The 27,746-nt window shown below is 49.2% G+C and overlaps 2 protein-coding genes and 1 long non-coding RNA gene across 5 annotated transcripts; 1 reads left to right on the forward strand and 2 right to left on the reverse strand.

The window, feature by feature from the left end:
* Positions 1 to 503: 503 nt before the first annotated feature.
* On the reverse strand, positions 504 to 7,100 carry C1qtnf12 (C1q and TNF related 12). Its single transcript, XM_050130085.1, has 8 exons — positions 3,642 to 7,100; positions 2,389 to 2,505; positions 2,155 to 2,275; positions 1,911 to 2,062; positions 1,341 to 1,449; positions 1,138 to 1,228; positions 922 to 1,000; positions 504 to 683 (listed from the first exon to the last, which is right to left on the reverse strand). Exons 1-8 carry the CDS (start codon positions 3,777 to 3,779, stop codon positions 585 to 587), a joined length of 906 nt encoding a protein of 301 aa, XP_049986042.1. The 5' UTR covers positions 3,780 to 7,100; the 3' UTR covers positions 504 to 584.
* Positions 7,101 to 7,248: 148 nt separating this feature from the next.
* Positions 7,249 to 21,166, reverse strand: Ube2j2 (ubiquitin conjugating enzyme E2 J2). 2 transcript variants are annotated; one of them, XM_050130078.1, is made up of 8 exons: positions 20,713 to 21,166; positions 18,279 to 18,441; positions 14,842 to 14,972; positions 13,731 to 13,771; positions 9,900 to 10,002; positions 9,675 to 9,813; positions 8,499 to 8,579; positions 7,249 to 7,814 (listed from the first exon to the last, which is right to left on the reverse strand). In XM_050130078.1, the coding sequence occupies exons 3-8, from the start codon at positions 14,970 to 14,972 to the stop codon at positions 7,530 to 7,532; spliced, it is 780 nt and encodes a 259-aa protein (XP_049986035.1). In that variant the 5' UTR covers positions 18,279 to 18,441; positions 20,713 to 21,166; the 3' UTR covers positions 7,249 to 7,529. The 2 variants fall into 2 exon arrangements, with proteins under 2 accessions (XP_049986035.1, XP_049986034.1); XM_050130077.1 differs by lacking the exon at positions 18,279 to 18,441.
* On the forward strand, positions 21,054 to 27,644 carry LOC126493193 (uncharacterized). 2 transcript variants are annotated; one of them, XR_007589772.1, is made up of 3 exons: positions 21,054 to 21,192; positions 21,389 to 22,676; positions 24,868 to 27,644. It is a non-coding gene; the product is annotated as an uncharacterized lncRNA (long non-coding RNA). The 2 variants fall into 2 exon arrangements; XR_007589771.1 differs by having other exon boundaries at positions 21,389 to 22,655.
* The last annotated feature ends 102 nt before the right edge of the window (positions 27,645 to 27,746 follow it).

The raw sequence follows: 27,746 nt of genomic DNA on the forward strand, positions 1-27,746 counted from the left end.
ATGTATATAGTGTTCTGCCAGCATGGATGCCTACACACCAGAAGAGGGCACCAGATCTTATTATGGATGGTTGTGAGCCACCATGTGGTTGCTGGGAATTGAACTCAGGACCTCTGGAAGAGCAGTCAGTGCTCTTAACCTCTGAACCACCTCTCCAGCCCCCCAAAAATCTGAACTTTAAAAGAGACTTTGAATTTTTTTTTTTTTGAAACATGGTTTCTCTGTGTATCCCTGGTTGTCCTGAAGCTCACTTTGTAAACCAGGCTGGCCTCAAACTCACATCACCTCTCTCTCTCTCTGCCTCAAGGTCAACTCAGTCTCCAGCTTCCCCCCTCCTCCCACTCAATGGCTGGAAATCTGTCTAGAGACCTTGTGAGGGGATTTCACTCTGGTCCCTCTTTGTGGCTACACTCCGCTCTGGGATCGCATTCCGACAATCTGCTTGCTGTACATCTCCAGTACCAACACAATAACCAGACAGCACCCAGAGTGATGGAGAAATCCGGAGCTCTTTATTGTTATGACAATTATTAATGGGGAGCAGTCCTTGTAGTTCCTCCTCAATCATCGTGTCTTCAGCTCCCCTACGTACCCAAAAGCAGTCCAGAGAAACTGGAGCTGTTCTGGATGGTGAGGACGGCCCCAGAACTGTTGTCCACGAACACGGAGACATACTGTCCAGACTGAAGACATTACAGTGGGCATCGTTACGAGCGGGTGGCCCCAGCCCAGAGATTTACCCACCCATGGGGATAGCATTTGGAGCCAATACTCCCACCCACACAGATCTAAATCCTCCTGAACAGGCAGCACCCTCCTGGGCACAAGGGTTCACAGGTCCTGAGCAACTACTTGCACAAGGCTGTAAGACCCTCCCAGGCTAGAAGCCCACCCGCCTGTTCCCTGAGCCTACACCCTTACCTGTAGCTGCAACAGCCCCTGAACCTGCACTGTGAAGACCCTGCTGTTGCTCTCCAGGCCTGATACAGCCTCCAGGGACCTAGGCATAGCACCAAAGGGCAACAGTGTAGGGGCCACTGGCCCATGGTGCTCAGATACCCCTCAAGGTGGCTACTTCTTATCTCAGTCCAAGGACAGACCCCAGAGGACCACTGTGGGCAGCAGGACTCAACTCACGTGTGTTGATGACACAGGGACTCAATACAGATGAGGACACGGATAGTGTCCCGGGTACGCAACCGGCCTCTGCCCTGTAGCTCACTGTGGTCTGTGGAGAGAGCAGTAGATAGGGGGCCTTCAGGACACTGCCTAGAACAGACTCAAGTGTCTGCCAGGGGGGAGGGACCCATCACCCATACTGCACACACAAACTGGCTCACCAATGTGCAGGGTGGCAGAAAATTGGAAGATGGCAGAGACTGGTGCTGTGAATCGGCCCAAGGCCAGGCTCAGGCCAGATCCCCGCAGGAAGGCACCCTGGGCAGTAGGCTGTAGAGATTGGGAGGTGACTGGCTGAATTTCAGGGCCTGGACCCTCACCATAAATACTCTAGCCAAGGGAAGTAGCTATAGCCCAACCCCATATGGGTCTTTTCTGAGCCACATTCTCTTTGTGGAAAGGACAGGCCTGATCTGTGTGTCTACAACCATGTGGGCCTTAGAGCAACGGTTCTAGGTTCCAGGGAGTAAACAGGACCCCAAAAGCTATCATAGGAAGTGGCAACTCTAGGCCCCACTTCTGACTTAGTATAAGGTGAGGAACATTCAGACTCCTAACTGGTAAACGCTGGCCCTTATCCTCTACAATAGTATCTCTCAGAACCAACACAGGCACGTGTCTAGTGGTGTCTGAGGGCCCATCTTGCCAGTAGGTGCCCATCTCTATAACCCATCTCCTTGGTTTAGAAGCCCCAAAGATGAAAGGACTACTTTGGCCCAGGTCCCACTCACGGTCTGGAATCCTTGCAGCTCCACCAGTGTCTTCTTGTCCACCAGCACAGGACCTTTCAAGCGGCAGTGGAAGGCCTCAACCACCAGCCGATGGCTGGGTTCTTGGGGTAACAATATATCTGGTAGCCCTGAGAATCGAAGTTTCGTGGCCTCTGTGGGGAGGGCCACTTTGGGTCAGGCCCCTTCTAGCCCTGAAAGAGCCTCTTGGCTTCTGAAAGAGGTAGGGTGCAGGACACAGTCTTACCTTTCAGCATCTCCTGAAATTCCTGCAGCAGGACCTCTGGGGTGACTTCCATACCAGGGGAACCAGGGGGACCAGGAGGGCCAGGGGGTCCCGGGGGCCCTGGGAGACCCGAGAGGCCTCGCTAGAAGAGGTAACAAAGTGAATCTAAGTAGGACCACTAGTCACCCCTTTCCCTGGGCTTAGAACTTGAAGGGAACCCACAAGGGCGGCTTCCACAGCAGCTCAGGGGCTTACCGACTTCTTATTCCGGCCACGGCACCGTTTCCTAGTGGCCCCATCATCTGGCCGGCGGACAAAGTTCAGCCATGTCATGTGGGCATCTGAGAGTTCAGGTCCAGAGACCTCTGGTGGCTGAAAATCCAGAGGAGCAAGGCTAGTGTATTGACTACCAGGCCCTTGGTCTCTGTCCTGACATACTCCAAAGATATTTATGAACGACAGGTTAGTGGGGGGGGGGGGGGATTTGGGTACACAATAAGATGTCACAGCATAACTCAAGCCACAGTCCGAAGGGACTATCCCTGGTGATCAAAACCTGGATGTCCCCATGGGTAGGGGATGGGGGTAAGCAAGGTGAGGTCTGCTGCCTCTGAAAAAGCAAGAACCTGATGTTAGGAAGGACAAACACTGCTTCCCCCTTGGGTGCCACCCAGGGACAGAGGCAAGAACATCTAAATACACCACAATTCTCTACCCAGATCTGACCCCCTGGAAGTAATAAGGGCAAAGGCTACAGGGAGATGTGGAACAAGATCACCCCCAGCACAAACCTAGCTAATGAGGACTACTTAGGACTGCAGGAACTCCCACTTAAGGGGCCACACTCTCCCTTTTGCTTGCCCAGGAACCAGCGTATGGCTTACATTCCCTCAGTTCTGCTCAGCCTATTTGGAAAATGGGGCCTTAGGCTTGAGATGGGTTGATGTGGGCTGAGAGGCAACCAGAGAGACACCCTAGGAAGGAGAGATGCAAGGGTCAAAGGTTCAGAGCCAGAAGGTTCCTGTTTGAGTAACGGCTGTTTCCCTTCCTGTCCTGGAGGCCCCTAGGATGGCAGCAGTAGAGGCTTTGAGACTAATGCTCAGGAGAGAACCCTGTCCCTAGAGAAGCCCCAGCAGATGGACCCCTGGAAAGCACAGGGGACAGGCTGGTCAGGCTGCTGCCTGTATCAGGTGCCCCATTTACCAGTCTGCCTAAAGTCCTTCCCCCACCCTCACCTGAAACGGCAATTATACCTAATGGCATCCGATTACTGAAAAGCATCCTGAGGCTTCAGTTAACTGTAGCCTCACCAGGCATGGTAGAGGGGGGCTCCCCACAGGCCAGCCCTTGTACTGTCTGCAGCAAACTCTAAGCCAGGACCAGCAGTCAAGGCCTCAGGCAGTGCTCAGGTTCTTCCCCAAGAATAGGAGCAGAGCTGTTGAGGTAGGGGACAGTCTAAGCTTTGAAGCTGTACTCACGCGCCCACATGAGCCCCAGCACGCACCTACCTTGAAGAAGCCTGGCAATCCCTCGCGGTTGGGTGTGGTGATATTAGGGGACTCCACGCGAATGGCCAGCTGCCGTGACCCCGCTCCTGCAGTCTGCAGCCAGAGGAGGGCTGCTGTGGCCCAAGCCCAGGCCCACATGGCTCGGTTTCCACAGGCAAAGGCTTACGGATAGGAGGCCGGGCCAGTGTTCTCATGGGGGCGGCCGCATTCAAAGCCCCTGCGCGGGGGCGAGGCCCAAAAACGAGCCCGGCTGCCGCTGGTGCACGTCTGCAAGATGAGCCAGAGCGCAGCAGAGAGCTACTGTCTCCACCAACCTCCCCTCCTGCATAGTACCCTTGCCGGTGCCCCACCACCAAACGAGCCCTCCCTCCTTTCTAAGCCTCACAGGCTCCAAGGGGAGGGTTCATATAGGGCTCATCCACTGCCTGGAAGGCGGGGCAGGGCAAGGGCGGGACCCCCGTGACCAGTGATTCAATCACCCCTTTTAAAGAAGTAGGGAGGAGCAGGGCTGCATCTCCCCTGCACAAGCAGTTCCCTGGTCTCTTTTCATCAAGATTTTTATTTAGTTAAGCTAGAGGTGGGGGCACGGGTGCTGTTAGCATCAACTCTGTGGCATCTTTCATACCTTCAGGGCTCACTGTGATTCCCAAGTGATTCATTCACTTTAGCAAGCTTTCTACAAATCTCCCAAACCTCCTCACACACACCTCATTCACCAGATGCAGCCTCTACTCTAAACCCGCAACACAGGGCACTGGAGGAGAGCATCTCCACCACCTGGTTGCCTGCCCCTCCCAGCCAGTGATCCTCCTCTACTTCCATGAGGCCTACCAGGCTGATCTCTGCAAAAGCAGAGCAAGTAGAGGCTGCTGGTCTAACTTGTGTACACCAGTCACGGGGTGAACCTCTACCGTCTGTCCCCAGGCCTCTCTCCTAAGTTAGCACAGGTCATCTGACCAGTGGAATTTCCCCCTCTAGTACTTGTGATACAGTGGCAGGTTCCCAGAGGAAGAGGTCTTCTGAATCACCTTCAGGCTGCAAGTTGGTTAGCTGAGGCCAAGCCAAGTCAATGGTACCTTCGCCTCTGACTATAAGGTAGTGGCCCTTGTGAGACTGGGCCAGGATTCCCAAGAGCCAGTTGACCTCCCACTGGTAAAAGCTGTGGCTAAGAGCAGTCACAGCCAGTGGATCTAACTGCTCTATAAAGAAACGGGAGCTGCATCCCCAATATACACTGGTTCCAGTGGGTTTGGGTCCTGGTAATCAGAACAGAATGTTCTAGAATAGAGCCCCCTCAACTCCCACATCCCCCCCCAAAAAAAGGGGGTGAAAGGTGGCCAAACAAGCAAACCCAGCTCCAGGCCACACCCAGTCAGAGAAGCCTAACAAAGCTAGGGTTTCCAGCTCCCAGGCAAATCGTCCTCCCCAGGAATAGCAGAGGTTAATCCTGAAGTGATTCACACACACTGTCAATGCCTCGAGCCCTCAAAAGTAACGCTGGCCCTCATATTTATTGGTGAGATTACTCTGGATGATGAGGAAGGACCAGCATTCGAACCTGCAATGACCCATACCTAGTATATACCTGTATGTCAAGGAAGACAGCTCTCCTGGTTCACCTATACCCTGGTGGCCTAACCCTTCTCAGTGTGACTGGTAATGGGATTCCCCAACTCTGCCTTGCAGTTTATAAGCAGATAGGCTAGGAGGCAAGACTTGGCCTGTCACAGGGATACCACAGTAAGGACTTCCTTGGAAAATAACCAAAAGGATTCTACTTTGGTTTACAAAGACCCTGACCAAGCTGACCAAAGCAACTTCTGGCTCTCAACCCCCAAGCCCTGGAGAAAACAGCATGACAGGAACCCACTGGCTCACTACACAAGGAGACTGTGCCCTCCTGCCCATTCTCTAACGACATGTCCAAAGGTCAGCCAGGCCTATAATCCCAGTACCTAGGAGGCGGGCTCTGCTACATAGTAAATTCAGGCCAGCCTGAGCTACATGAAACCCTATTAAAAAAGAAATTCCCAAAAGTTGCCTGGGAATTGTTTTTTTTTTTTTCCCTCAGGAGAGGAAAAAGAGGTAGCAGAGCTGAGATGTTTCCTCCCAAAGTACCACTCCCTAAATATCAATGGACGTGAGCTTTGGGAGAGGCTTTTCACCTGTACCAGGATCTAATGGAAGGCAGTCCAGGATGCCAACTTGCCCCTCCAGTGACTTCTGCCAAGAAGGGCAACACACAAACAAGGCTAGACATGCTTGATCCAATGGAATAAAGGCCATCTTTTATTTGGGGTCAGTGCAGGAACTCACTGTGGATACAGGGTCCTCTAGCACTCAAAGGAGCTGGGAGAAGGGCAAAGTCTTGGGGCTAATCTACCAAGCCTTCTCAGCAGGCACCTGCTACACTGAGTGCGACACCTTGTGGTCAGAGATAGGCTGACTTCTTACTTCTACTTTAAGAACAGCACTAAGATTTTCTTTCTTTCATTCTGGGCTGCCAAGAATTGAGATTTCAGCCAAACAGCGGTGGCGCCAGATCTCTGAGCTTGAGGATAGCCTGGTCTACAGAGTGAATTCCAGGACAGCCAGGGCTACACAAAGAAACCCTGTCTCAGAAATAAATAATAATAAAATTAAGATTTCACATACAGACAACACTACATGTTAAGTAAACTAATATTCTGCCTTATAAGAACTTCAGGAAACAAGGCAACTTTGGAACTGATGTTAAACAGTTACCCAGATGCAACAGAGTACTACACAGCCAGGGAAGAACTGAGATCTATGGGGCTCCACCTACTGCCACCACGCCATGCATAGACACATCTCAGCCAATAGCCGCAGGTTTCACAGGCCCAGGCCCACCTTTGGGCAACAGCGAAAACCCTTCCCCAAGCCAGGTGTTACTCTTGCTTAGTCTACCAGGGAAGAACATTAACACTGGTAGCATGGCATTTAAGAATGAAGGTATAACTAAAACCTTTTCAGGAGAGGGCATATACTAATCGCAAATTACAGAACTAAACCAAAACAATCACTCAGGTTACACTTCAGCTTCACCACTGGTCTCTAAAATGAGGTTGGTTTAGGAATCTCTTTGGGTCCCCTGGTGATGGCTGATGTCCTACACAATGTCACTGCCGCCATCTGGTACCTTACAGATGTAATGCAGATACATTAAACATTAAAAAGGTAAGATGTTGGCTATAAGGGAGTCAAGCATCTACGGCAAGAAGGGACAGGTATTAAGGCTGACAGTAATACCAGGACCATCCCCCACCAGCCCAAGCCTTCACTGGAGTCCTCAGCCACTGTTTGTGGTCAGGAAGAGCAAGCTAACTCTTCTACCTTAACAACAGAACAAGCATTTTCTAAAAGTTTTTCCCATTCATATGCAGAGTTTTACAATGAGGCCAAATCACTTCTCTCCTAGACCCCAACTAGGGCTGTTACCCCACTCAGCCCCACTAGGGGTTTGCAGCACTGGCCCCATCATGAAGCCTTCAGCTCCTCCACTAAGAACACACACAGATTATTTATTCGATAGACATTAAAGTTTTATATTTTTTAAGTGACGAAATCTAATAAAATGGAAAACAAAACAAAAAAACCAGGTTTACTAAACAGGTCCAAAAGACAACACAGGAGATAAGTAATAAAACCAAAGCGTGAGTGGCCCTTGTCCACATCAGCCTCTGGAGGGAGGTAAGAATCTCCAATCTCCAAATCACACATTTTGGTTTTTGCTTTCTAAGGTTTTTAAAAAGTGAAGCCCAGGAGTCCAGCAGGCCATCCTGTGCTCAGCAGCATGTCCATTCCGCCTGCACCAAGCTCTGGCCCCTGCGTCCCTCAGCAGCAACTGTCGACTGCGGCTCTTGAGCCTCACTCCTGTGCTATGCTTCTCAGCACATACTTGACCGTGTAGGCAAAGGCCGCAAACCCAACTATAACAAACAAGTTCGCCAAAGCGCCGCCCAAGAGTCCATGATGCCTGTTGGCCTGTGGGAGCCCAGCGAGGTTCGGGCCGGCAGCAGGTGCATGCCCATTGAGGAGCTGGATCCCGTTCTGGCCACGGTGCATCTCCCCATCAGGAACCACGTCTGGCAAGGGAAGGTTCTGGGGCCTGCTACTTAGTTCATCTTGTGCTTTCTGTTTCTGTTTAATTTCCTGAGAGAAAAACACAAGAACCCTCAGTTGTCTTAAAACAAACCTATTCCTTTGGGAGCAGCACTCGAGTTTTTATGAACCCACAGTTACCACCCAGAACACAGGTCTGCATTCCCCTGCAGCAGATCCTAACCCAATAGAGGACAGTTCCTGGTCCCAACTTTACAGGTGAAAAAAAAAAAAAAACAAGATATCAGAATTACTATTCTGTGCCTGCACCAGGAGTAACAATGAGCCATCAAGTATTACACCACTGTCCAGCCTGGTGCTTCTGCTCACTGTCATGGTCTCAATTCCATACGGCATAGTACATACCCATGTACCTCCTAGCCACTGTTGGTGGATCAACTGAGGGACGGCCGCTGATTGGCAACTTTCATGCCTCTGTAAGGACAGACTCAGTCCCCAACACTTACACGTCTCTCTGGGCCTCCCCCATCCCTGGGCTCTGTCTATCCTACACTGTAAGGTCCTGGAGAAGTGCCAGCTCTGTCACCCAAAAATGTGGAGGCATAGCCAACACAGACCCCTCTATGTCCTGCAACAACATGGAGGGCTGCAATTTCTCTACGTCTACGGGGAAACAGCAGTAGGCACATAGACTCAGATTTTCTTTGGAAACAAATCATAAGTGTTTTAACATAGGGGAAGACAAAAACTGAGTTCCAACTTTTGCTTTCTTACCTCCACAACTTCAGGAAATAATTCACAAAAGACTTTATCTTTTAAATTAAACACTAAACTCTGTGCTGCCAGCTGTCTTTTCTAGGAAGAAAGAGAAAGGAAATATCAGCCAGAAAGCTAATTTTAATTTTTCTGTTGTTTTGTTTTTTTTTTTTTTTTGAGGCAGGATTTTTCTGTGTAGTCCTGGCTGTCCTGTAACTCACTCTGTAGACCAGGCTATCCTCAAACCCAGAGATCCACCTGCCTCTGCCTCCCAAGAGCTGGGATTAAAGGCGTGCACCACTACTGCCTAGCTAATTTTAATTTAAAAAAGGAAGTAGTAGTTCTTGCTGGGCATTGTATGCCTTTAATCCTAGAAGGGATAGGTGGATCTCTCTGAGTTTGAGACCAGGCTGGTCGACAAAGGGAGTTCCAGGATAGCCAGAGCAGTTACATGGAGAAGCCCTGTCTGGGGGTAAAAAAATAAATAAAATAAAATTCTTAAAAAAGAGATAGATATGATGGTGCACACCTGTAATCCCAGCATTCAGGAGACTGAGGTAAGAGGATCACTACAAGATGGGCAGTGGTGGCGCACGCCTTTAATCCCAGCACTTGGGAGGCAGAGGCAGGAGGATCTTGGTGAGTTCGAGGCCAGCCTGGTCTACAAGAGCTAGTTCCAGGACAGGCACCAAAAACTACAGAGAAACCCCATCTCGAAAATCAAAAAAAAAAAAAAAAGTCACTATAGATTAACAGCCTGCCCTACACAGTGAGTTCCAGACCACCATATGCTAAGAATGAGACCCTAATGGCAAACAAAATCTCAAAACAGACTCCTGCAGAGCCAAGGATTATAGAAAGCATCCAAAATGCCTTTTCCTCTCAAAAACTATGTCTTATGAAGGCTTATTTATCTTTTTATCAATTAACATCACACGATCATGATTCCTATCATCTAAACAGAGAACTGAAATGAGCCCCTTCAAGTCTTACAAAGTCTCCTGAGTGTCAGGGATTCTTAGCATGGACAAAAGCAGAGCTGGAGACAGAGATGGGCAGTGAGGCCATGGGCCATGTTCTAAGGCAGCCAAAGAAGAAATTTCTACAATGTGGCCAGGAACAGGGCAGAACCAGGATGAGAAATTGGAGGCCACGGTGCCACAAGGCCCCAGGCGAGGTGCTGCCACACCTCACCGTGAAGTCCGATGTCTCTATGCTGCCCAGGGTTGGGCCCTTCTCCACCATGAAGCTCAGAAGCCCTGTTAAAATGGTGGAGACAGACCACGCTGGATTCCATGTGTCTGGGTGGAAATCTGTGATGGAGAGACACAGCCTGAAAGAAAACGACTTTTGTAAGGAAGAATGTACATTTCCTATGACCACAGACAGCTCAAAGCACTGCATCACCATGAAGCTTACCTTGTGTTGCACTTAAACCTTCCATTGGGGGTTATCATGTAAATACTTGGAGGTTTAAATGGAAATTCTCTGGGAAAAATTAGTTTTCCATGATAATAGCCACCTATATCAAAAGAAAAATGGGCTTATTAGCCTTGTCAAGAGCCAGTGTGACTGCTTCTCAACTCTCACCACCTTATCCAGTTCCCAGCTGTCTTCCTGAGCCAACAGTATTCCACTGCTCTCTCCATGCTGACTCACAGACTCAACCCACTACCACAGCCTGCCCCCCAGCTTCTGACTCTCCGTCCATTACAACTGTGCCCACAGGAGTCTGTAACGATCACTTGCCCCACTACAGCTACAGAACACCCCTTCTCTCTCCAGACTCTTCATGTTCCTCCCTTACTGAGAACTGAGCCTCCTCCACTGTTTCATTTGGTTCCTAGCAAATATTTTCCTAGCACCAGCATTTGTGTGCAGGAAGAAAAAGACCCACTTGCATTTCAAAGAAAAGGGTCACATGAATAGATGTCAGGCACAAGCTGGGTGAAAGTGGAATCTTTATGATATAACATAGCGCAGATTATAGAGGAAAACAGCAAGCTACTGGACATCAGTTAACTACTTGCGTTAAAGAACACATAAATGAGCCAGGCATGGTGATGCACACCTTTAATCCCAGCATTTGGGAGGCAGAGGCAGGTGGATCTCTATGAGCTCCAGGCTAGCCTGGTCTACAAAGCAAGTTCTCAAAAAAACATTAAAAAAAAAAAAAAACACATAAATGAAGGCTGGAGAGATGGATCAACATTTAGGAGCCTGCTACGCAAACATGAAGAGTTTGGATTCTAGAACCCATGAAACAAGATGGTCCCATGCATGACTACAACTCTAACAATGAGGGTGAGGGAGAGAGATGGATTACTGGAGCTTGTTGGCTACAAGTCCAGGTTCACTGCTTCAACGGAACAAGGACACCTGACACCCTCCTCTAGCTTAGCACACATATTTGCACACCCCTACTCCCACCCCCACTGAAATATGATTCTTTGTGTATAAATACACATTATTGATTGATTGGTCATGCAGGGGATTAGACCTAGGGCCTTGCACATGCTAAGCACTCTACCACTGATCTCTATCCCTAATTCCAAGACACAGGTTAAAGAATACTCAGTGTTTGTGGACAGGTCTCACCTCAAAGCATGAAGATATGCCTGCTAGAAGAATGCTTTTACCAAAATGACTACAGCAAGACAGACCCTCTCCCCTGCAACCAAAGTCAGTTCTTGCCATGGAACACAATCAGCAAAAGGCTCCTCTATAAACCTAACCAAGAGCACAGAGAGAAGTCTATGATGAAAGGGCCACAAGTATAACCTTGGCCAAAGTCCAGGGACAAAAACCCAGACAACAAAGCAGATCTATACTATTTTGTCAGGCTTTGTTTCCCTACTGGTTTGTGCTCTGCCAACACCGACTGAGCTGGTGATGTGCACTGTTTCTGGGCTCTACATCATGCTCTACCATCTGTTCTCCTGCACCACTGCTTGTTCCTCACTCCTAGACCCACATATTGTACAGCAAACAGTGGCCCTTCCACTTAATTCTCCTTTCAAAACATTTTTATTTTTTTGGAATCTACTTTAGGTCCTCTGTCCTTTCATGTAAATTTTAGAGTGAGTCCTAACATTCCTAAAACACAAATAAGATCACATTAAATCCACAATTAGTGGTAAATTAGCAAACTTTCCACAGGAAGTCATGTTTTTACTCTTAGGATGGGTGTGTCCAAGAGTACTAGGAACAGGACAGTCACCGAGCTCAAAATGAGGAGCTGCAGAGGAGACATTAGGAAGGCCAGGATACCTCACACATAAAGAGGAAGAGCACAGGAACGTGGCCATCAACAGTATCATATACTAGAGGATAAAAACTAAGGACTAGCTGGTTGGTAGTGGTGCATACCTTTAACTCTGTGAGTTTGAGGCCAGCCTGGTCTACAGAGTGAGTTCCAGGATAGGATCCAAAGCTATACAGAGAAATCCTGTCTCGAAATACAAAAACAAAAACAAAAAAACAAAAACAAACAAACAAAGGACTGAGGAAATCCCTTAGGCAAGACAATTTAGAGGACTCCTTATAGACTCTTGGAGAATATTATCTACAGCTACCAATGGCTAAGTCTGATTGAGTAGCGACAGCTGAAGAGAGGCAGTAAAGAGGGGATGACAAGGGTTCAGTAAATCAGCAGCCTGAGAGACAGGACCCACAGAACAACACAGAAAAGGATAAGGAGATGGAAGAACAGAGGACACCAGCATTAATGGATAAGACACTAGAGTTATAGGTTAGGAAATAGGAACAGCTGAAAGCAAAGTGACAAGATCAGGGTTGAGTCTCCAAGACTCTGCTCATATACCCTTCAGGGCGACCCTCTTCTTGCCCCGTGTCCAGCCCATCCATCCCACATCAACAAACCTCGGCTGACCGAGTGCTAGGTGAGGTCCTGTCACACAGTGTTCAAATGCTCACAATTTAAAAACAGAATGGAGAGGTTCAGAACTTAGGAACACCTATTGCCTTTGCAGAGGCCCTGAGGCTTGTTTCCAAGCATCCATACGCTACTGGAACTGTCTGTAACTCTAGTTATAAAGGATCCAACACCTCTATTGACCTCTACAAGCTCCTACATACACATATTTAAAAATTCAAAACAACAGCCAGGCTTTAGTGGTGCACGCATTTAATCCCAGCACTCGGGAGGCAAAGGCAGGTGGATTTCTGTGAATGTAAGGTCAGCCTAATCTACAGAGCAAGTTTCAGGACAGGCTCCAAAGCTACACAGATAAACCCTGTCTCAAAAAAACAAACAAAAATTAAAAACAAATACCAAAAACCAAAATAACTTCAAAACTTAAAATAATTCAAGCACATCAAACACACAAAGTGTTTTCTTCATATTATTTTTACCAATTGTTTGGAAGCCCATCTTTCACATCTGTTAGGGACTAACCAAAAGAAGCATCAAGGGCTCTTCAAGACAAATAGCCTTTATGCCTCCCCTATTTCACCTACACCCTGCTGCTGTAAGGCTCAGACAAGTCTGGTGTCTGGCACTGCAAACACCATCATCATGACATGCACACACATTTATCTCCACCCCGCCCCCATAGACCCTGCACTCATTATCCAAAACAAATCAACCCAAAACTTAGGATCCCTGGGTCAAAGGAAAACCTGTTTAAAAAGTATCACTCAGAGCTGGAGAGATGGTTAAGAGCACTGGCTGGGCAGGGCGATGGTGGCGCACGCCTTTAATCCCAGCACTCGGGAGGCAGAGGCAGGCGGATCTCTGTGAGTTCGAGACCAGCCTGGTCTACAGAGCTAGTTCCAGGACAGGCTCCAAAGCCACAAAGAAACCCTGTCTCAAAAAAAAAAAAAAAAAAAAAAAAAAAAGAGCACTGGCTGTTCTTCCAGAGGACCTGAGTTCAATTCCCAGCACCCACATGGTGGCTCACAATCATCTGTAAGAAGAGGAGGTCTGACCCCCCCCTCTTCTGTAGGCACCAGGCACACATGTGGTACACAGACATATAGACAAGCAAATAACCATACACACAAAATAAAATAAAAGTCTTTTCCCCATCTCTAATCAACATAAGAGGCTGGGGAAATGTAGGTGATTAATTACAAAAAGTCCAGAAATACCAAAATGAACAAATATTTCTAGGACTTAAGAGAAATACTAGGATGAGGTTCAGGTAAATCTGATTTAACTACTATATATCCAAACAGAAAGACTGTTATTAACATTGACAGGAATGATTCATGTGTTTTTCTACTCACCTTCATAAGGAGTCATCTCAGGACCTCGGACAACATAATGCCTGAGAGAGAGAAGCAAATTACTTGATGTGTAAGCCACATAACTCCCTAAAACTATAAAGTTCTCACAAAAGGCTTGACCCTGCTGTTTGGGGTAATACCTGCCACTCTAAACAAAAAGGGGACAGACACACACATCATGGCTCATGCTAAATCCTTCTCTCCTAGGAGTTTGGTGTTTCACTGGGTGGCAGGCACAGGAGCCTAATGGCCACTCAAACAGCGCCTGGCACTAAGTGTCTGACTGTCCAAGCTCACTGTTGGGAGCTAAGGGTGCTCTGAGCAAACACCCAGCACCAGGAATCTAGTTGCTTCTTTCTGCATTCCTGTTCACTTCACCCCATCTACCTCTTCCCTTTGATGCTTTTGGGTTTTTTCATTCTAGCAGATCTTAAGTGAGAGCGGTGAGGTGGACTAGTGGGTAAAGCACACACCACCAATCTGACGACCTGAGTTCAGTCCTAGGATCCCCTATGGTGGAAGAAAAGAGCTGATTCTCAAAACTGTCTTCTGACCTCCGCATATACGTGGTGGCACACATGCACCCACTCCACAAACACAAAAAACAATTAAAAAAAAAACATTAATTTCAATCTCAAGCAAGTCCTTCCTAGAACATAATCAAATCAAAGGGTGAACCTAGAGCCCTCTAACCAGCACATAATAAAGGAGTTTCCCACAAACCGGGAAAAGGTAAGCAAGCCCCTCAATGAAACTAGTCCCCACACCAGCCAACTATATCCTAGGGACCGCATCTGACTTTCATCACTGGAACAGGGTTAGTTCTGATGCCACCAAAGAGGCCCCTCATGCATTTCTTCTGTTAACAACTTCCAATCTGCAAAATACTTTTTATTTTTAATTCAGGAAAATCTTCTCAAGATTTTGAAACCTCTAAAAGTAGTAATGTTTTTGTTTTTCGAGACAGGGTTTCTGTGTAGCCCTGGCTGTCCTAGAACTTTCTTTGTAGACCAGGCTGGCCTCAAACTCAGAGATCTGCCTGCCTCTGCCTCCCGAGTGCTGGGATTAAAGACATGTGCTACCACCGCCCAGCAGGAATACAGAATCTTACCATTCAAGAATATTTGAAGGGAGGGGCTCAGCACAGATGTAAGGCACCGGGTCTTTCTTAATTCGAAGGTAGTCCTGTTTCAACCTTTGTGTTGCTGTTGTTGGGGCTCTCTTATTGCTGTTGTTGCTCATCTATTCAAAAGAAAAAGAAAAGCCATCTCTATTTACAGAGACCAGAAGAACATACACGACCACTTCTGCTTCCTTCCTGCAGCCCACCAACCACACCCTCCCCCAGTCTCTTCTCTGTACCCTACTACCATCACCACTTTCATTTATGCAACATACCAAGTGTCCGATACAGACGTAAGGTACAAAGAACCATGACGCTGCATTTTATCCTCAAAGAATTTACAGACTGATTCACTCAAGTGGGATCTGGGTAGGCATGAAGTCAGGCTACACCGGCTCCAAAGAGCAACTCTTCATGTCCTTTAACTCTGCTCACCAACACCTCAGTAGTAGGCATTTCACAACAGGAAAGCCACGGGCCCTCTCCTGGCTTCGAAGCCTGTTTTTTATCATTGCTCACAAGTAACAGCAGTGGGAACAAAGAAATGATGTGATGCTTTCAGAGAATTAGATACATGTACTAGGCAGAAGAGAAGGCAAGTTCAGGGGAGCACACTGGTTACCATGTCAGGCAGGAGCTCAAACACAGCGAAGGACAAAGAACAAGATTAGCCAGAGAGAAAAAGCCAAATTTCCAGAATCCCAAGAGTTTTAGACCCCAGCCCTAGGGTATATATGGTGGTTTGTGTAAGAACGGCCCCCATAGGCCCACCGCAAGTGGCACTATTAGCAGGTCTGGCTTTGCTGGAGGAGTGGATCACTGCGGGGACAAGCTTTAAGTTTCAGATGCTCAAGCTAGGCCTAGAGAGGCATTCACTTCTGCTGCCTGTGGATATAGATGTAGAACTCTCAGCTCCTTCTCCAGCACCGTGTCTGTCTGCACGCCACTGTTTCCGACCATGACAATAGACTAAACCTCTGAAACTGTAAGCCAGCCCCAATTAAATGTTTTGTTTAAGAGTCGTCATGGTCATGGGGTCTCTTCACAGCAACAGAAACCCTAAGATAGTAGGTCAGGAACTTCTACTAGGAAGGTCTCTCTGGGGCCTCAACACAAGGCAGCAGTGAAGGACACACAGGCAGTGAGACCACACAATGCTAAGAAGGGACTAGGGCTTTTGAGATGTCTCAGTGAGCAGGTAAAAGTACATGCCAAACAAGACTGACGATGGCGTTCTGCTGTGTGATGATGCTCTTGTACACTGCAATGATTTGGCACTCGATTGTCCCCCCCCCCCCATTGGTTTAATAAAATGCTGACTGGCCAGTAGCCAGGCAAAAAGTATAGGTGGAACAAGCAGATTAGAATTCTGGGAAGAGGAAAAGCAGAGACGCAGTCACAAGTCAGAGACAGAGGAAGCAAGATGAGAATGCCATACTGAGAAAAGATACCAAGTCACATGGCTAAACATAGACAAGAATTATAGGTTAATTTAAGTTGTAAGAGCTAGTTATTTTTTCTTTTTTTTCTTTTCTTTTGGTTTTTCAAGACAGGGTTTCTCTGTAGCTTTGGGGCCTGTCCTGGAACTCACTCTGTAGCCCAGGCTGGCCTTGAACTCACAGAGATCTGCCTGCCTTTGCCTCCTGAGTGTTGGGATTAAAGGCATGTGCCACCACTGCCCAGCTAAGAGCTAGTTAATAAAAAGCCTGAGCTAACAGGCCAAACAGTTTATAATTAATATAAGCCTCTGGGTGTTTCTTGGGACTGAATGGCTGCGAGACCCAGCAGGACATTAACATCTAGAGTTTGATCATCAGAATCCAGATAGTGGAAGAAAAAAAACTATCTGCTTCAAGATGTCCTCTGACCTTCACAAACAAGCCCACATACATGCACACTCACGCACAAGCATGCATGTGTCCATAAACAATAAATACATATAACATAAAAACTTTTACACATCTTTAATCACAGCACTTGGGAAGCAAAGGCAGGTAAAACTCTTCAGTTTGAAGCCAGCGCAGTCTACACAGTGAGACTCTGTCTCAGAAAAACAAAGAACTGAATGAGGGACTCAGACCACTTAGCTCTGCTCCAGAAGGAGGCAGTGATGGAGGGAATAGTGTTTCCACTGCCAGAGGTGTCAGAAGAGCTCCTACTTGTTCTCTTTTCTCATGATCTAAGACAGAAACAAACACACTAACACAATCTACAACTAAAAATAAAGTCTGAATACTACTAGTCTAAAATACAATTGAGGGGCCACTTGGGGATATACAAATCAGAGAGGAGATAACAGGCTAGTGATATGGTTCAGTGGATAAAGATACTTGTTGCCAAGTCTGATGACCTGAATTCAATTCCCAGGACCTGTATGACAGGAGAGAACTATTACACGCTGTTCTCTGACCTGCATGCACATGCTGCAGCACACACCTCCCCACTACCAAACATAAATAAATATATTTAAGTTCAGATGAAAAAAGCAGGAAATAAGCTTGGCTACAAAAAGAGCAGGCTGGACATGGGCAGTTACAGATGGCCATATCTTGTGATACTAAAAATCCAGGTTTGCCCAGCACAGCCTCCACTTCTTCCTACCGCTATCCCTAAACCATTTCAGAGTGCTGTCTGGTCACTTCAATCAGCAAACATCAAACATCAAAGCTGTGATCTCCCCATTCTGACCTCCCAAACTAGATAAATCTAAAGTCAACCCTATCCTAGTCTTGTATGACTTATTCCCAGCAGATAGCCACACGTTCTTTTGCTCTCTTCAGTATTTGCATATTACTTGAGAGTTATCGACTTTTAGCCCTTTGGCCTTGCTAATTTCTTGGTAGACACAATCACCTCAGACCTCTGCATTTGCCTCCTCTACTATTGATACCTCAGGACAACCAGGGCTTGGTATGTACTTACTCTCTACCCTCAGGGCCTGCAGAGGGATAGTTCAGCCAGGGTATCCACCACAATCCTCTCATGTGGCTTCTCATTTGGGGAAGTGGGGGATGAACCCTAGTCCACGTATTACTTGTTCACTTCCTTCCAATTCCAACAACCATAATGCAGAAACACATTACTTTCCTGTCAACCACAAGAACCACCAATCTCTTCACACTTCAGCTCATCGTGTGCACCAACTCAAGGCAGCTTAACCATCCACTCCCCACCAGAGTCAGCAGAGATCGGCAGCAGCTTCTTAATCTGCCACACCCCTAGACAGCCCATCTAGACCCAGCTCTCACAGCACCTGAGACAGCCCAACCTTCCCAGCCCAGTTTGGACTGGTAGGAAACACACCTACATCCATCAGGGTCCTCACTGACTTCCCTAGTCAAATAAACACCTCCTTGTCTGTCGTCAACCACACCACCACCACCACCACCACCACCCCCACGGTCTAAGAGTATAGTGCACAGAACCTTTCTGGCAGAATCAAGGGCTTTTGCCTGATGCTTCCAAGAATGCTCACACCAGGAACAAGGTTACAGTCCAGCATGGCCAAGAAATGCTTCCAGAAAGCATTGTCCCCAAGTTCTTGGCTTCAGAAGCCATGTGGGCCAGAGAGCTCAACTTGCCCAGCACCTAGTAAGAAACAAAGCAATAGCCAATGATCCACAAGCAGAACCACAAGACTTGTTCTTTCTCTTATGTTCATTCACCCTTGAAGTTAATACTCCAACATATACAAAATTATTTCAGGGGGTAATTCCAAAACAACTGATTTAGATCCAGCTAAGTGATCAGATAGGATGCATAACCAAAGTCAGTGGACACAGGAAACTAGCAAGGTTAGTTGTGCCAGGCTACAAATGTGACTCAGTTGGTTAAGTGCTTGCCTAGCATGCATGAAGCCCTGTGTTTGATTCCTGCACCACATTAAACAGAGCATGGTGGTGCACACCTGTATTCCCACAACTGGATAGGTAGAGGTAAAGAATCGTAAGTTCAAAGGCATGCTAGGCTATATAGCTTAGAATACCATAAGATCCTGTCTCTTAAAAAAGAAAAAAAGTCAGATGTGGTAACACACATCTTTAATCCTGGCACTTGGGAGGCATAGACAGGCAGATCTCTGTGAGTTTGAGGCCAGCCTGATCTACAGAGTGTGAGGTCCAGGATAGCCAGAGCTACTAAAAAATAAATAAATAAATAAAAATCAAAACCAAAACCCACGGGACGGAGAGCCCTGATTGCTCTTTGGGCTGAAGAGGGAGGGGGAACGTATTGGGGGAGGGGGAGGGAAAGGGGAGGCGGAGGTGGGGAAGAGACTGAAATATTTAATAAATAAATAAAGAAAAAAAAATAAAATAAAAAAAAAAAAAAAAAAAAACCAAAACTGAAAACCAATCTTATCCAGTCAGTCACAAGACCAAGGTCCCTCTCATACTTGTGTTTTTTTGTTTTTGGTTGGGGGGGGGGGCGGTGAGACAAGGTCTCACTGTATTGCTCTGGCTGTCCTGTCCTGGAATTTACCTTGTAGACCAGACTGGCCTCAAGCTTGAAGATTCCCCCTGCCTCTGCTCCCGCAAGTGCTGACATTAACCGAATGTGTCACTATTACGGATTTTAACTTTTTTTTTTTTTATTTGCCTTTTCAGCACTGGAAATTAACCTCGCAGGAGCAAGGGAGGCAAGAGTTCTATCACTGAGCTGCATGCCCAGCTTCAAACTTGCTTTTAGACACAAAATCATACTTATGACTCCTCCATTGCCCTAACTACTCCTCCTTTATCTCATTCAGAACAACACTTTCCTTCATGATTTTCCTAAGGGACTGCAGGTGACAGGAAGCAGCCAGTCACTAGCAAGGTAAGTCTTTTTTTCTCCCACATCACTGTGTCTCTTGGAAAACTCTCCCACACCAGTACAGACAGGTCAGGTGATGGTGTGGAATGAGACCTTGGCCTGACACACCCAAGGCCAGGCCAGGGTTTCCTGGGAGCCAGGGGCTCACAGCAGCAGCCCGACTGCCACTTTCCCACAGAAGGGGACCGACACTGAGTTCAGGAACACAGTGATGTGCACAGCCAGCCGAATGAGTGCAAGTTCTAGCACCTAGGCCTAGCTCTGTTGGAAGGTCATACGCAGGACTTTCCAATTAAATAAAATCCTTTTTTTTTTTTTTTGCTTAAGCTAAATTATCATTTCACACGCCTGGAATGAATAAAGCCTTGTACCAAGCCGGGCGGTGGTGGCGCAGGCCTTTAATCCCAGCACTCGGGAGGCAGAGGCAGACGGATCTCTGTGAGTTCGAGACCAGCCTGGTCTACAAGAGCTAGTTCCAGGACAGGCTCCAAAACCACAGAGAAACCCTGTCTCGAAAAAACAAACAAACAAACAAAAAAAAAGCCTTGTACCACTGCTTACAAAAAAGGCTACTTTTCTGCACTTGTTAGCTTACAATGGACCGTGGCCTTGCCTTATCTCTTCCTAGCTGTCTATCTGGGTCGGAGAGCTGGACTAAGCGATTAGGAGGCGAGGTCATCGGTTGAGGGTCTGCAGTTGGTGAAAGTAAACAGTAAGTCCCCACTGCCCTCACCCCGCCCCTTGTTCGGAGCCCAAGTCCCACTCTTCCGTGTTCTGTTACTTCCAAGGGCATAACGGTGGCCACGCTCGCTTCTGTCGGGGTTTACTAAGCCAAGTCTGAGGTTCTAACGGCTGCCACCCCACCGCACGAACTTCCCGGAAACGCTTTTAAAGATCGACCCTGGCTACTCCTGGAAGTATTTATTCCGAGTGCTCCAACCAACAGGCCTCTCCGTGGGAGATGATGCCGCGTGGCAAACCCCATCTCTTCCCTGCCCAAGGCACCAACCCCCAGCCGGGAACCCCAGGGCGCCCTCAGTCACCGACCTCGGATCCGCGAAGGGACGCTTCGGTCCGGGTCGGGGCACAGCAGGCGACGTAACGAACCGGACCCGCCGTGTGGAGTCCCCCGAGTCCCCGCCCGCCGCTGCGGCCGGCTCCGGCGGGGCGAACGAGCGGGCCCGAGGCCCCGCGCAGCCCGCGAGCGAGCGCCCAGCACCTCTCCCTGAGGCCGCCGCCGCGTTCAGCTTCGCCGTGGTCGACGCCAGAGCAGGGTGCGGAAGAGTGGGGGCCGTTCTGGGAGCCGCACCCGCGCCAGGACTCGGCCCCACCGCACCTGCCGCAGCTTCTCGGCTGCTACCGCCGCTCGGCTTCCAAGATGGCCGCTCGGGGGGGGGGTGGCCGGGCGCCGCTTCCGCTTCCGGTGCGCCGTTTGCGAGGGGAAGCGCTTCTCTAGGCAGCTCGGTGAAGGGCTCTACTGTCCGTCCCCGAGTGTCCCGGGTGTCTCCGTCTCCTCTGTGTCTTGGAGTAAGTACGTCCCGCCGCTGCGCAAAGGGTTGCTGGCGCGTGCGCACTGGGAAATAGCTGGGACGGGGCGGGGCGGGGCGAGGGGTGGGGCGGGGCGAGGGGTGGGGCAGGGCAAGGGTAGGGGCGGGGCGGAGGCGGGGACGGACGTGGCTCCTTTCTGTCTCAAAGATTTGGGCTGGTTGCTTGTCTCGTCCAGGACGCTCCCTGGACAGGATACTGGCCGGCTGGCACCCCAGGAACAATAAGTGGCTGCAGGAATCCCCGCAGTGCTCCCGTCCCCCAAATCTCGGGCCAGTCCGGGACGGGGACCCGTGAATTCACCACGATCTGAGACTGCCACCGGTCACCTTCTGCGTGAGGATCCACTGGTCGGCTCTTAACGCGAGGGTTCCGGGCTTAAAGGTCATCCCGCTTGCTCTCGCTACCCCTCTAGCCCTGAAGATCCCTGTGTACAGCGCAACTCATGGTCACAGGCAGAGCCAACTCCGCGACAGCCTCCAAGCACTGAGGACAGCCGTCCTCGTAAAAAATAGTTCCTGTGTTTTTGTACCAAGCTTTCCATCCAGCTCATGAATACCGTCATTATGCTCGAGGACATTTCTCTAAGACGTATTTTCCTCTCCCACGGTCTCCTTCCTGGCCCAGGGGAGGGAAGGTGTCACAGCTTGGTCACTTAGCCAGATTATCTGGCTGGGGCTGAGGCATGAGACTGCCAGTGAGGATGTTCTGGATGGGAGTTCGGATCCTGGCAGCTGGAGAAGCTGGGCAGAGAGGCTGATAGATGTCCAGACTTCCTAGTCCCTCATGCTCACCTTCCTGCCTCACCATTGCATTCCTGGGATGCTCAAGTTTGTTCTTAGGTTGGTGACATATTTGTCACACACATCCCATGTTCTTGACCCAGCACCTTCCCGTTCCATTTGCTTGCGAACCCAGTGTGTGTAGGTTCCAGGAAACCAAGCTGGATATGGCAAGTGTTGGGACTCCACCTTGCAGGGCAAGGAAGGGCTGGGATCTGGAGAAAAGGACCCGGATGGTCTCACATCCTCTTTGGTCACTTGAGAAGCAGCTGAAGACTGGACTAAGTGTCCAGTCCTTGGGGTGTCCTCAAGCTGTTCCAGGGATGCAAGTTTGGGCTGTGAAGAAGAAGCAGTCATTGGCAGTGCCTGGCCAACCAGATATGTAGGGCAGAACTGCTGTTCAACTTTAAGGTCTTGTCCTTCACCGTGACCCTAACTGCTCCTGGGCATCCGCAGTGGGCTCACTGATTATTGACAATTGGTGCTGTGAGATTCAGCACCATGAGTTCAGCAGTGACCGTTGATTCACAGGGCAGGTGGTAGATGAGCCCACCCACCTGAGTTGTGATCTGGGCTGCTGCAGTTCTGGGGAGATCGGTGGCTTCTCCCATTGTCAGACTCAGCAAGCACATCAGCACAGACGCTGCCTCTTCCTTCCCCAAGGTAATGTGGTCCCTAATCAAGGTAATTTAAGCCACTTTTGTTGTTTGGTAGACAAGCCTGTCATGCATTTTCTTAATTTGTGATTGATGTGGGAGGGCCTAAGCTATTGTGGGTGGGGTCACCCCTGGGCTAGTGGTCCTCAGTTCTATAAGAAAGATGCTGGGCAGAGTGATGTTTGCCTTTAATCCCAGCACTCGGGAGGCAGAGGCAGGTAGATCTGAGTTCCAGGCCAGCCTACAGAGTGAGGTCCAAAACAGCCAGGGTTACACAGAGAAACCTTATCTGAAGAAAGAAAGAGAAAGCTGAGCAAGCCGTAAGGAGCAAAGCAGTAAGCAGAATCCTCTGTGGCCTCTGCGTCAGCTCCTGCCTCCAGGTTCCTGTCCAGTTTGAGTTCCTGCCCTGCCTTCCTTCAGTGATGAACAGTGATGTGGAAGTGTATGCCAAATAAATCCTCTAGTTGTGGTTTGAATATTTGAATGATTGGTCACTAGGGAGTGGCACTATTAGGAGGTGTGTCCTTGTTGGGGTAGATGTGACTTAGTTGGAAAAAGTGTGTCACTGGGGGTGGACTTTGGGTTTTCAAATGTTCAAGCCAGACCCAGTGTCTCTCTGTCTGTCTGTCTCTGTCTCTCTCTCTTCCTGCTGCTTGCCAATCCAGATGTAGAACTCTTGGCTCCTTCTCCAGCACCGTGTCTGCCTGCATGCCGCCATTACTGTGGTCATGGTGTCTCATCACAGCAATAAAAACTCTAACTAGGACACCTCTCCTCACCAAATTGCTTTTTTTCCCTGGTGTTTCATAGCCATTCTCCTACCTGCTTTTTTTTTTTTTTTTTTTTTTTTTTTTTGGTTTTTCAAGACAGGGTTTCTCTGTGGCTTTGGAGCCTGTCCTGGAACTAGCTCTGTAGACCAGGCTGGTCTCGAACTCACAGAGATCCGCCTGCCTCTGCCTCCCAAGTGCTGGGATTAAAGGCATGTGCCACCATCGCCTGGCCCGCTTGTTCTTGTTGGAAGCACTAACGTACCTACCAGGGTAGCGTGAATACCTAGTGCTCTCAATCACCCGAGTCATCTCTCCAACCCCTTTCGGTATCTCTCAAAAAGTAGTTAGTGAATAGTGACCACAGGGCCTCTTGTCGATCAATAAGCAGGGACATTCTTATGCTACCCCACCTGCCTCCCCTTCACAGGACCAGAAGCACCTGGGGAAGCGAGTGTGGGACAGGCCAAGAAGAAGGAAAGACACATACTCTGAGGCCCAGATCAAGTGTAAAACATGAAGCTGAACTTCATAGTGCCAGAACATTAGCTGTTCCTTCAGGCTTTCCCAGGAAGGCGTGAAAGGGGCTGAATTAGAGGCCAGTCAGTGTTCCTTCATTCTCCCCCTCCCTCCCTCCCTTCCTCCCTGTTTATCTATCTATCTATCTATCTATCTATCTATCTATCTATCTATCTGCCTTCCTTTCTTCCTTTTTCCAGCCCCAGAAATACTGGGAGATATGAGTTACTCTAGTTCAGACAACTTAACCCAGGCTCTTCCTGCTGCTGCTGAATGTCCATTCCCACTCCTCCCCAGGAACACTGCTTAGGTGTGGGATGTCACTGCCCACAGTACTATCTGCCTTGTCTGTTCCTGCCAGAACCTAATTAAGTCAGTATCCTGGGGTGCCCTGGGGGTGCTCTGCTGGCAGCTTGTGCTTCTATTAAAGCAGTATTGGAGCTACCCAGTCCCCATGGCAGTGCCCATGCACTCTGAGTGCTAACTCTCCCCATCTGTCACTCTATACGACATGAACCCACATTGGTGGAGTTCTGGGTATTGTCAGTCTTGGGTATGGGCTCCCCAACATTTATTTCAGCCTGGGATGTCTTCCTGGGTTTGGTCTCAGATGATACCTCATGATGTAATTTCTCCTAATCCTTGTACCTAGTCAGGACTTCTCAGATCTCTTAGTGTCACTGCTGAAGGAACAACCAGACACTACTAGGAGCCCAGGCTTATGAGGTAAAAGGGAACTTTATAGGTCAGTCGTAAGCTCGGTTGTAGGGCACCTCAGGAAGAAGGGCCAAGTAGAATTCCAGGTAAGGAGTGGCTATGAGCCTGTCATGAGGACATGTGACCCTGGAAACTGCCAGGCTGGGGACTTGACCTCAACTCTGAAGTTATGAGAGTCAACGGGTCCAGCTTCTAAAAAAAATTCTCTCTTTTTAGAAGGGGAACAGACTTCTGTCTTCATTGGACACACAGGGACACTGAAGTCACTTAGTGCTGGATCACCCTGATCCATGTCATGGGAAACTCTACAACGATCTACCCTGCCTCCAGAACAAATGCCATGCCCCAACATCTGAAAGCACGTGATGCATTTGCCTGGGAGAACATCTGTGCTCTCACAAATTCAACCTTAGTGAGGGCTGGGACTCAAGGAGGTGAGGGTGCTGGCATGCTGCTGTGCTTCAGCAGGCTTTTCTAGCAGAGAGAAACAGTGGGCTGTGTCTGACCTAACCCTGTGTACCCTTGGTGTGATAGTATCAGTGACAACTGCATCTACTGTTCCTGCTCCTCGGGTATACCGGCTGCTCAGGAATGATATCATTTCTGCTACACGGACATCTGGGTTCTATTCCCATCTGCCTGGGAGTGACCTGGTGACCACTTTGTCTTGTCCTGTCACTGTGACAGTGAGGATGGCTGGGATGGGTAAGCAGGGAATGATTGGTGGGCTGCCCCCCTCTATCCCACCAGCAGAGTGGCTTTATCCTGGGGTCAGGAGTTAGCTGCCCAAGGCTGGCTACAGACAACTCATTGCACAACAGACAGGCTATGGCCCCTCAGGGCACACATGCTAGGGTAGGAAGCCCCACCACCAGACCTATGGTAATTGCTGTACCTTTAAGGGTGCTGGGCTGCAGGGCCCCTGCCACCATAAATGGTGAGTGCTAATCCCCAGCAGACATCTGGACGTAAATATAAAGTGAGTTGGGCAGGTGTCCTCAACATCTCTTTCTTGGCTTCCCCAGGGATCAGCCTAGTCCTCGGGGATAAAAGGCAAGATCATCTCCTTCTTGGAAGGATTTCAGACCTTGGAGACTAGAATCAAGGACATGGTTCACAACTACACACACCCTTCTAGAATGCAGTGGCTTCGGTTTCTGACCAGGAGCACAGAATTTGAGAAGTAAACAAGGCTATTGGGCTTCCTGTCCAACCCAGGCACTGGGGTAAGGCAGGGCCTCAAGATGCAGTGAGCAGAATTGAAGCCCCTTTTCCCCAAGACAAGGTGCATTGGCTTGGAAGTCCCTTTGGCCTCTGCACGGATGGTGCTAAGGGCATAGATACTGAACTGCTGTATAACACCCCAGACCTCATGCAGGTGAATGGGTGACAAAGAGAGTCCCTGAACTGTGTGTGGGTAGGGCCCTCAGCTTAAGGCCTTGCTGTCTCTTCAGGCATGCCTGGTGGCCTGCTTCAGCAGCTTGTGATGGAGATCTGCTCCAGCTAGAGCCCGGCTCTGCAGCCACAAATGACACCCAGCCTGGGGTGAGCCTGTCATCTCCTTTGGGATTGCTGGAGGTCTCTGAGGCAGTGACTCCTAATGGGCCCTCTCTAAACAACCCCTCAGGTCACTGCTCCTACCCAGCCTACCAGGACCTGGAAACCCAACCCACCGGTTTTCTTGTATTTCCCACTGCCCCAGGCCTTGCAGGACAGAGAGGATAATGGGGTTAGGAGTTAGGCATCAGTTCCCCAAAGCCCTACAGGATAACCACTGGTCCCCTTCCTCCCAGGGTGTCTTTGTACAGATTCTTCACAGGAACCTCCAGGTAACCTTCAGCCAAGTCATGTGGGGGTGGACTAGCCAGTGCCCCTGGTGCTAGAGCAGGGAGCCTATAGCTCTGCAAGTCCCTGTGCTGTGCTATGCTCAGAGAGTAAGAGACCCATGGAGCTAAGGGTAGAGCCAGAGCCGGAGGAGGGCGCACCCCCCAGGGACACATCCTGCCTCTCTTCTGCCAACCTCCCTATACCTCTGCTGCTACCCTTGAAGCAGAGTAGCCAAGGTGAACATTCTCTATCAGGAGCTTAAATACCATATTGAGGATGAAGCAACAGTATACTCTGAGTGGTTAGAGAGACACAGGACGAGGGCTGGGTAGAGGCAGTCCCCTCCACATTCCTGTGTATAGGTGGGATACAGGAGGCCCTGCTGGACTTGCTGCCCGTCTGCCCACAGGTTCCACAGCCGTTGTGCCATGGGCAGCCTCTGGAGACTGTGGTTCAGCTCATCTGTCTCGTCCCTGCTGGAGCTGCTACTGGATGTCATTGCCCTTGCCCGGCTGCTACTGGGTTTTCACTGGCTCTGCTGGGGGGAGAGCTGTCCTAGCTGGGAGTCAATACTGCTTCAGGGCAGTCCCACACCATATCAGAGGCCAGCCAGAGACCTCCACCCCAAGCTTCAGGGGATGATGCCAGAGGCCCAGAAGGAGATAACCCCACAGAGATGCTCTCAGGGTCTTTGGGAGAAGTTTCAGTGTAAGAATTCGGGTAAATTCCAGGCCCTTGAGATTTTGTTTGTTTTTCGAGAGACGGTTTCTCTGTAGCCCTAGCTATCCTGATACTTGCTCCTCCGTATAGACCAAGCTGGCCTCGAACCCTAGATCCACCTGCCTCTGCCTCCCAAGTGCTAGGATTAAAGGAATGTGCCACCACTGCCTGACTGTTTGATTTTTGAGACAGAGTTTCTCTGTGTAGTCCTGGAATGAGATATGTAGACCAGACTGGCCTCAAACTCCGAGATTCCCCTACCTCTGCCCCCCAAGTTCTGGGATTAAAGGCATGCACCACCATCCCTGGCACTATCTTGAGATCTTGACAGCTATCTGATCCCTCGGTCTAATGTTGGGAGCTGTAGTAGCAGTGAGCTCCCTAGTTGCCCAGAGTGTACCAGACTAGCCATTTGAGGATCCAGAAAGCAGTACCATCTGACCCATGCAGAAACCAAGTATATCCAACACACCAGGGACTCTCTACCCACCTATCCCACCAGGCAGTGGCCTCTTGGGTTGAAGGGGATCCCAAGACATGGCTGGGTA

Source organism: Alexandromys fortis, unplaced genomic scaffold, assembly GCF_014885135.2.
Source record: "Alexandromys fortis isolate MF-2015 unplaced genomic scaffold, M_Fortis_MF-2015_v1.1 scaffold_330, whole genome shotgun sequence".
Lineage (NCBI taxonomy): Eukaryota > Metazoa > Chordata > Mammalia > Rodentia > Cricetidae > Alexandromys > Alexandromys fortis.

Coding starts and splice junctions, on each gene's coding strand:
- Ube2j2 (XM_050130077.1), bottom strand. CDS start 14,972: ATGAGCAACAACAGCAATAAGAGAGCCCCAACAACAGCAACACAAAGG. Junction 13,772..14,841: donor CCTTCAAATATTCTTGAATG/GTAAGATTCTGT, acceptor TCTCTCTCTCAG/GCATTATGTTGTCCGAGGTC. Junction 8,580..9,674: donor TAGAGACATCGGACTTCACG/GTGAGGTGTGGC, acceptor CTTTCTTCCTAG/AAAAGACAGCTGGCAGCACA.
- C1qtnf12 (XM_050130085.1), bottom strand. CDS start 3,779: ATGTGGGCCTGGGCTTGGGCCACAGCAGCCCTCCTCTGGCTGCAGACT. Junction 1,450..1,910: donor AGCTGCAAGGATTCCAGACC/GTGAGTGGGACC, acceptor CAATCTCTACAG/CCTACTGCCCAGGGTGCCTT. Junction 684..921: donor AGGGGCTGTTGCAGCTACAG/GTAAGGGTGTAG, acceptor TAATGTCTTCAG/TCTGGACAGTATGTCTCCGT.